Genomic DNA, 9,902 nt, shown 5'->3' on the forward strand with positions numbered 1-9,902 from the left:
ACTTACAGGGACACGACTGCCAACTAGTCTCGGCCCGTTCAAAAAAACAATGACCGAGACTTTCAGTAATTCCTTCGCGTGACGTCAAACCCTCTTACGTCATAATGTGACGTCAATGTAATGTGACGTCTTCAAATGTTAGAGTTTCTACCACATACATACATACGCACAGACAGACAAAAGTTAGCATCGCATAGGCTACACTTATGTGAGCCAAAAATAAGACAGAACATGAATGAATCCAATAGCACACCATCAGAAAAAAGATGACACGTATTTGTAAAATAATGTCAGTAGAACACAATCATGTACAGAAAAAATTTAAAATGGTGTTTGTTTATGGAAGCATACTTGTGGCTCTCTCATTCACGCATCCTCACACACATCGCACACGGTGTACACCGACTTTGTCATTAGAGAGGTGCTCGTCTAGAAGAAGCGAACTAGAAGAAGAAGGACAGAGGTGCTTTCGGAGCTGTCTTTTAAAAGAAGATAATGAAAGACAAGACTTGATACTTACAGGTAGTGAATCCCAAAGTTTATGCACCAGAATAAGAAAAACTAGTTTTAAACAAGTTAATGCGGGGCCTTGGCAAGAGAAGGTTATTTTTAGTGTTTGAATACTATGACGGAGGAGATTTGAAGAGTTGTATAAGATAAGTTGGGGCTTCTTGATAGACGATTTTATACATAAATGAACATTTATTATACAAAAGCTGCTTCTTTAAGCTTAACATCCCAATACTTTCCATCTTTTGGTTTGTAGAAAGAGATGAACTAGCTAGGCAGAGCTATAGTTTAGCAGCTCTATGCTGGAGCGAGTTCAGCTTCTTCAAGTGAACCTCAGTACACCCGTCCCAGACTATGGAAGCATAATCAATATGGGGTTTTATGCGGGCATTGTAAAAGAGATTAATTATGCATTGCAACTTTGATAAAAGAAACAAGTTTTAGCAATTTTCTTGCACATTTTATTGATGTGAGTCTGCCATCTGAGATGATTATCAACAATTAGTCCCAATAAACGATGCTCATCTGCTTGCTCAATGGAGTGCTCATTTATGGACAGACTCAAGAGTCATTTCTGAAAGTTGATGTATTTGGCCAGTGCTAATTGTCATAGTGTTTTCACTGGATTAATGAGCACACAATTTGCAGAACACCACTCAGAAACATCGTTTAGGCTCTGTTGCAATTTGTCTTGAATTTGTGTAGGGCTTTTCCATGTTGAGTGTAAGGTCGTATCATCTGCTAACATATGTAACAGTACTCCACGGTACAGAGTCAGACTGTAGGTACAAAGGCGAATCATTTATATACAGAGAACAATACAGCTAGGACCCAAAACAGCCCATGAGGGAAGATTAGAAGAAGAAGTTCCACAAAGCTGATAGTGTATCTGTGGCCTTAAGTCGACTCCGTGAAGACTTTGCAAAATCTTTTTACCCAAAACTCAGTGCTAAAGCTCCAGGCGACCAGCTTCGCAAAGTATACTTCGCATAGTGGACTTTGCCCAATCGTCTTCTTCTTCTGCGTTCGTGGGCTGAAACTCCCACGTACACTCGTGTTTTTTTGCGCGAGTGGAATTTTACGTGTATGACCGTTTTTACCCCGCCATTTAGGCAGCCATACGCCGCTTTCGGAGGAAGCATGCTGGGTATTTTCGTGTTTCTATAACCCATCGACCTCTGACATGGATTACAGGATCTTTTTCGTGCGCACTTGGTCTTGTGCTTGCGTGTACACACGGGGGTGTTCGGACACAGAGGAGAGTCTGCACACAAAGTTGACTCTGAGAAATAAATCTCTCGCCGAACGTGGGGACGAACTCACACTGACAGCGGCCAACTGGATACAAATCCAGCGCGCTACCGACTGAGCTACATCCCCACCCAGTTTGCCCAATCAATGACAGGCCTTACCTGCAGTCGAGCGTTCTGCTTGGCCTTAGCAGCGGGGTTGGGTGGAGCGCGACTGTTGATCCTCTGAGACTGCTCCTTGCAGAAGTCGATGTGACGCTCCGCCGCCTTCTGGGCAAAGCGACGAGAACAGTACGGGCACTGGATGTAATCTGGAGAAAAAACAAGTCATATTATGAGAAATTACTACATTTAGTCAACCCTTGGAACTCACAGAATCAAATTGACCGCTCCGCATTTTTCCACTAAGACAATACTCAATAACTGTGTTGATTTCAACCGGGCACTGGATGTAATCTGACCACCAAAACAAGCAGAAATCAGAACAAAATTGGTACAGTGGAACCCTTTTTGACCGGCACGGTTGGCCTAGTGGTAAGGCGTCCACCCCGTGATCGGGAGGTCGTGGGTTCGGACCCCGGCAGGGTCATACCTAAAATTGGCAATCTAGTGGCTGCTCCGCCTGGCGTCTGGCATTATGGGATTAGTGCCAGGACTGGTTGGTCCGGTGTCAGAATAATGTGACTGGGTGAGACATGAAGCCTGTGCTGCGACTTCTGTCTTGTGTGTGGCGCACGTTATTTGTCAAAGCAGCACCGCCCTGATATGGCCCTTCGTGGTCGGCTGGGCGTTAAGCAAACAAACAAACAAACCCCTCCTTTCAGACCTTCCCTTTTAAGATCGGCTGTTTTCTCAGACTTTCTGTTCATAACCTCTGTAAAATTACCCCCATTTTAAGACTCGACCCTCCAATTTAAGACCCTGTTTTCTCAGACTTTCTGTTCATAACCTCTGTAAAATTACCCCCATTTTAAGACTCGACCCTCCTATTTAAGACCCACTTTTCTCAGATGTTTGGAGGTCTTAAAAGGGGGTTCTACTGTACCAAACGTAGTGAATATGTACTAATTGTTTAAAAATGTACCTCAAAAGAAGCAAAAATAGTACTTCCAACAAAATTCAGCACATTTGAGGGAAATCTGCTCCTCTTTTGATTCAATCTAGGTAGTTTAAACTGGAAATGTACCTCATTAGTACTTTGCCACTTTTTGGTGTACCAAAGAAAACTAAGCCATTATAAGTCTGTACTGAAAAAATCCCTATTCAGCATAGGAAGCAGAATGTTGATTTTCAGGATAAGTCCAAGTGGAAGGATGTTCTTATCCCATGCACAAGCTTGGATAGATCTGAGATAGCGAACAGAACTGCATGTTTCCACCGTAAGACCAACGGCGGGCGCAGTCTGTGGTATAATTTGTGTGCAGGATACATAAAGTATTGATTGCTAAAGGCGGTCCCGAATTCAGCCAGAAGGTGACTTCTTTTTGGGCCAAAAACACAGTGCTAAACTTCATGAGGCCAGCTTCGCGAAGCATACTTCACGCAGTTGACTTCGCCCAGTTATGGACAGGCTTAATTGTTATTGCCAGACACAGCAACTTACCAGGATTGAGGCTGGGGGGTGGTGGTGGGGGCAGGGGTCCCCCTGACGCCAAGGCAACAGACACGCCACGAGCAGCTTTCACCGTTCTGACAAAGTCCTCATGCTTAGCTCGCCAGTTGGACCGGGGCGGAGGCACTTCCTGGTTGTTGGCACACACACAATCAAAAAGAAATGAAACACAGAAAGACAGACATTCAAAATTCACGAACAAACAAACTCAACCACAACAGAAAAACAAGCATGGTTACTGTAATGTTTGTGATGATGCTGCTGCTAATTCCTGTCCTACAGGCCTTTGTGGTTGTGCCTGTTAAGGACCAGATATATGGGATTCGATAGCAACACATTTTTGTAACATATCGGAACACTTAAATAGCTACAGACAAACAAAACATGTACTACAGCTGTATTACTTTGTAGAGGTCAGAACTATAAATACTAATGAGACAATTAACCAACAGAACATGAGGTCAGCTTGGTAAAGCGTTGTGTCGAAGCCTCAATTATCAAAATGCGGAAGGTACAAGAAGAATTGATAAGTTAAGAGATAAGAAACTTTAATGCCCATTTTCATTTTACAAAAACATGGACAATTTTGTGTCTGTATTGTGGAGGTTCTGGTAGACACACACAAACTGAAATATGCCGACCTTTTTTTGGGCAGCCTTGACCTGACGAAGGGTGAGGTCCGTTCCCTCGACCCTCTGCTTGGTAGAATCAAAGACCTTGCGCTTCTTGCTGGAATTGGCCGCTTTCTTGCAAATGTTTTCATGTTTTGCCTGCACACGCAACAAACATGACACTCATCACACAGTCGGCAACAAACATGACACTCATCACACAGTCGGCAACAAACATGACACTCATCACACAGTCGGCAACAAACATGACACTCATCACACAGTCGGCAACAAACATGACACTCATCACACAGTCGGCAACAAACATGACACTCATCACACAGTCGGCAACAAACATGACACTCATCACACAGTCGGCAACATGTACACAGAGAAAAACCCCTTATGTTGCGTCTGAGGAGAGGAAGCACCTTTATAAACCTGGGAGTAAGCTCTTTATGGGGGATGGACAGGAACACATAGTATTACTCACTCAACTCCCAACTGTTTTGTTTGTTTGTTTGCTTAACGCCCAGCCGACCACGAAGGTGCTGCTTTGACATATAACGTGCGCCACACACAAGACAGAAGTCGCAGCACAGGCTTCATGTCTCACCCAGTCAGATTATTCTGACACCGGACCAACCAGTCCTAGCACTAACCCCATAATGCCAGACGCCAGGCGGAGCAGCCACTAGATTGCCAATTTTAAAGTCTTAGGTATGACCCGGCCGGGGTTCGAACCCACGTACGACCTCCCGATCACGGGGCGGACGCCTTACCACTAGGCCAACCGTGCCGGTAACTCCCAACTCTCACTTCTGGCTCCAAGAGAGTTGTTAGGGACAACGATGGGGAGAGAGAAATTGAAGTTTTACACCCTCACGGCAAAGCCATTAGGGGCATGTTCCCGGGTTTTAACCCGACTTTAGATGAGATACACCAGTGTATGCGTGTTTAGGTGGTATCAGCCATCTGCACTTACGGCAGAATGACCGAGGTCTTTTACGTGCCACTCTGGTGGCATGGGGGTGGGAGATGGATACCGTCTCTGGGTCTGCACATAAAGTTGACCCGTGTCCGTCCCATCCCGGATTCGAACCAGCGACCTTTCGATCACAAGTCCAGTGCTCTACCACCTGAGCTACCCGGGACCCCGACAACCATGGCCGGCCACATCCTAGATGTTAAATACTTCATCTGCTGGGGGGTTAAACAAAGTGGGGAGCCCATGCATTCTACTCATCCATTGACAGTCCAGCAAGCTCAGTAGCCCTGACTGGCAGTCCATCTAGGGGGAGGGACCCCTGATACAGTGGAACCCCCCTTTTAAGACCTCCAAAAATATGAGAAAACACTGTCTTAAAAAGGAGAGTCTTAAATTGGGGGGGTCTTAAAAGGGGGGTTCCACTGTATACGTCCTTGGCTGAAAGCGTAGGTGCAGGGTGCCTAACCGCTGCACCATGTAACCTGGCTATAATTCATGACGGACACAACTTCCATAGCGCACGAGGAAGAACAAGGCCGGAGAACCCTTTTATTATGACCCTGCTTCTAAAATGTTCTGTTCATGATGTACCATGTCTGATAATGTTTTACTTTTAATAAACCCTCAGAGTTTTTTGATGGGATCAAAACGGAGCGCCCGCGGTACTGACATGATAATAATGCAACAAATGATCGAACAAATTAACTACAAACCAAAACAAGAGGCGAAGCCTTCAAGGCTCACGTAAGAAATCGACAAACAGTAACACAAACTCAATCACTCCGTCACACATACACACACACACACACACACACACACACACACACACACACACACACACACACACACACACACACACACACACACACACACACACACAGTAAGCATCTGTGAAACTATGCAAGAAAGCGAGACCCTGGATCTGCCAAGAAGTCTCGGCCCGCTCACAATAACAATGACCGAGACTTTCAGTAATTCCTTTGCGTGACGTCTAACCCTCTTACGTCATAATGTGACGTCTTCAAATAGTTTCTATCACACACGTCGAACACTTTTGACCGAGACTGACGTAATCCATAGACTCGGAAATGTTAAAGTTTCTACCACAGACATACACACATACATACGCACGCACGCACGCACGCACGCACAGACAGACAAAGTTTATCATCGCATAGGCTACACTTACGTGAGCCAAAAACCATATGTATCGATTGGACATTGGATTTCCCTTCTTTGAGTCATACAAAACTTCATATTTGGGCGTTTCAGGTTGACCGAAACTTCAAAGGAACTCCAAAACACACATCCAAAAAACAACAACAAAGTCAATACCTGAAAGGAACTCGATCGATACATAAATATTATTTGTGTTTTTGACCAAAATATGACATTTTACACATGTACAGATCTCGACAGTGACATTGTTCACCTCAACCGCTATCGCGGTCTCGGAGAACAATGACTGTCTCGATCTGTGTAAAATGTCATATTTTGGTCAAAAACGTAAATAACGTATAATATCTGACGGGAGCTAGTGCACACATAACTCACCAGGGACCCCTGAACAAACTGGCGGCCACACACTTTGCATGGGTAGCGTGGTTCAGCGGCGCCTGCACACATTACACAGTGAAACAAATTAACATGTTCAAATCTTCACCTTCTTTTTCTTCTTCGGTCCTGGACTACAAACAACTTTCACCGTATACACACAAGTAGATTTGTCTGTACAGTGGAACCCCCCCTTTCGAGACCTCAACAATTCTGAGATAATTGGGTCTTATAAAGGAGGAAGTCTTAAATTGGGGGGTCTTAAAAACGAGGTTCCACGGTATTTAGATTGGGTGGAGATGTAGTTCAGTTGGTAGTGCGCTGGCCTTAAAACCAGCTCTTGCTCTCAGCTTGGGTTCAAACCCTGGTCTTGACGAGGAATTTATTTCCATTAGTCAATCATTGCAGGTGTTTCTAAATTACAGTACAGCGAATGTCCCTTGAACTTTTTAAGGTCCAAATCGTCAGAAAACTTTCAAAAATGGCGGCTTAAACAATATATCTTTAAAGTTGAAATATATAACTTTGACTGTCATTAGGGGAATCTAAACAATCAATCCGACCAAACAAAGTTTTATACTTAAAAACTTGCAAAAATTCAGAATTAAAAAAAAAAAAGAAAAAGAAACCAAAACCTTAGTACATGTACATCAGAGACGAAACATACACTTCAGTTGAAAAAAAAATATCAGTGCAACAGTACTCTCTCTCTCTCTCTTTATTCCTGTCCAAGGGGTCCTGATTTGGCCTATTATGGTCCGCTGGACCCGAAAAGCAACAGCTAACTAACTAACTATTCCTGTCCAATTTCTCTCTACCACCCTTCTCCCTGCCCTCCTCTCCCCCCCCCCCCAACCCCCCTGTCTCCCTCTCTCTCTCTCTCTCCCTTCCTCTATCACTTTCTTAACACACTCATACTTTCTGTTTTCATTCTCAACCTTGACAAAGGTATCATTCACACAGGTGAATGAGGTGCATGACCTACTGACACTAAAACTGTTTACTTTCTCAAACACTGATAGTGAAAAGCCTGAAAGTCTCCCGATGGTGCCTCCACTGCTTTCAATAATAGCTCAATAAAGCAAACATGATAGTGCCTGACCCCACTCAAAATGGCTTGGTTGCAAGTGCAAACCTGTCTACAAATCTGAAGCAGTCTCACCGACAAAGTGTCTCTTTTGTGCTCTACCAAAAGGGACTAAAAATAAACACACCCATTCACACTGACTCTTTCACACACATTCAAAAGGAGCTTCAGTGTATGAGATATACTCAGAAAACCACTTACTAGAAGGCTATGTGCACTCTTTGAAGTATATGCTAGGTAGAAATTGAGTTACTAAACAGGCGTGGCTTGTATGACTGACTTACTTGCTGATTATTAGACTTAATCAATATATATAGGTTCTTGAATGGTCCCTGGCCTATGAACAAATGGCTTGATTACTCTATTCTAAATTAATATGTACCATTAAATCTCATGAACCCAGAGAATGATTAAATATGTGTTTTTTCCCCAGCATTGATTTTAATAAATTCAAAATTAAACGTCAATGAATAATTTTCCAGTCAATCAATTAACACAAATCAAACCAACCCCATGAGTTCCACTAAGTAAATTCTTAGAAAAAGTAGCATTGTATTGTGTTTCTGAGGTTATTTTTTCATTATCTGTAAAGAAATTAACCACTTTCTTCCAAATTGCAAGACCTAAAAGGGAGAGCAAGAGAGAGATAGATAGAGAGATAGATAGAGAGATAGATAGAGAGATAGAGAGATAGATAGAGAGAGAGAGAGATAGATAGAGAGAGAGATAGAGAGATAGATAGATAGATACATAGAGAGATAGATAGAGATAGATAGAGAGATAGATAGATAGAGAGAGAGATAGAGAGATAGATAGAGAGATAGATAGAGAGATAGATAGAGAGATAGATAGAGAGATAGATAGAGAGATAGATAGAGAGAAAGAAAGACAGGCAGAGGAAGCCAGACACTGAGACAGACAGAGAGACAGAGAGCAACACCAAAAGACAGAAAAAGAAGGGGGCAAAAAACAAAAGGTGGATCGCTACGGCAACAGTATAACCAATAAACTCTTCACAAAATCAAAGACAATTCAAGTGTCAGGGAGAAGAAAAGAAGTGTTGGTGCTATTGATTTGTAAACATTCAAGTGGTCTCACCACACCTTTAATTCAACACAAAAGGAATTGTTAACATGCTGGCTCATGTTTACCATGGAGAGCATTTTGAACTAGGTTTAATTAATATCTCTGTCTGGAGCCCTGATCAAAGATTGATAGCATGATCTGCCTAGCAACCCGGTAAACAAAGAAGACAGTCAATCAATTCTTCCACCTATATTTCAACCTCTTGTGTGTGAATGTAGCGCAAATGAAACCATGCAGCTGAACGTTTCAGACAGACTGGCCTGGTTGATGAGATCAAGAATTGAGACAGACAGTCCCCCCAAATTCCCTTTTTTAAATCTTTTTTTCATAAAATAATAAATAAATGAATAAATTAATCATTTAATTATTTTAATCAACAAAATAAAAATACAGAATCAGCAGTCCCCCCAAAAAAAATTTATGTCATTTTAAACAATAATTTTCCTCTTTTTAAAAGGATAGCTAAAAGGACAAAAAAAAGAAAGAAAGAAATTAGTAAAAGAAAAACTCAGGGAGGATAAATCACTGAACACAGGCGCACGCACACACAAACACAAATTGACCAAAAAAAACCACAGAGCAAAATGTATCATTCTGATGCATGTAAGAAAAAGACACAACGGACAAAACAAGTAAGCACCTGCATGTTTACAGCGCTGCCGGGGGTCAACTGATAATGAAATCAGAGCATTGCCACCATCACCACCACCCCCGGCAACACAACCTGCTGTTGCGCATCTTCCCGTTTTTTTCTCCCGAAACCAGTTGTGCATTATGAGTCATATATCTTACCTGCTTAGCTTCGCTTTGAAACTTGTTCAGCCCTTACCTCCTAAACTTCAATGACTCATCTTTTTGGCAGGTTAAACATGCGCTTACCGCACCCAGAGACCGAAGCATCATTGCCATTGGAAAAGGCACCCGAAATGTCATTATTAACTCCGCGAAAGAAATCGGTTAATTAAGCAGCTTTTTAACATATGTGCCCTATAATTTTTCAGAAGATACCCAAAAGAAAGCAAATGCAATCTTGTAAACGTGTCCAACTCCATTTATTTCTCAGTTTACATGCGTATCTAACGACGAGCAAAATTGTTTACCTCCGTAGTCAGCCATCTTGAATACCTCTCTCCCTACCGGAACTAAGCGGAGCAAACTGAGTTCACATTTGAAAGACACAGAAAACAAACAACCTTGTATTGTT

At 42.6% G+C, this 9,902-nt stretch overlaps 1 protein-coding gene across 1 annotated transcript in view; it reads right to left on the minus strand.

Moving 5' to 3' along the window:
* The window catches only part of LOC138979498 (zinc finger C2HC domain-containing protein 1A-like), a 24,376-nt gene extending 14,549 nt beyond the window's left edge, over positions 1 to 9,827 (minus strand). The window contains exons 1-5 of the mRNA XM_070352208.1: positions 9,799 to 9,827; positions 6,526 to 6,587; positions 4,014 to 4,142; positions 3,364 to 3,502; positions 1,923 to 2,071 (exon numbers count right to left, since the gene is read on the minus strand). Coding sequence (XP_070208309.1) covers positions 1,923 to 2,071; positions 3,364 to 3,502; positions 4,014 to 4,142; positions 6,526 to 6,587; positions 9,799 to 9,814 — 495 coding nt within the window. The 5' untranslated portion in view covers positions 9,815 to 9,827. The remainder of the gene's footprint in view (positions 1 to 1,922; positions 2,072 to 3,363; positions 3,503 to 4,013; positions 4,143 to 6,525; positions 6,588 to 9,798) is intronic.
* Between the last annotated feature and the right edge of the window lie 75 nt (positions 9,828 to 9,902).

This window comes from Littorina saxatilis, linkage group LG11 (genome assembly GCF_037325665.1).
Source record: "Littorina saxatilis isolate snail1 linkage group LG11, US_GU_Lsax_2.0, whole genome shotgun sequence".
Classification (NCBI taxonomy): domain Eukaryota; kingdom Metazoa; phylum Mollusca; class Gastropoda; order Littorinimorpha; family Littorinidae; genus Littorina; species Littorina saxatilis.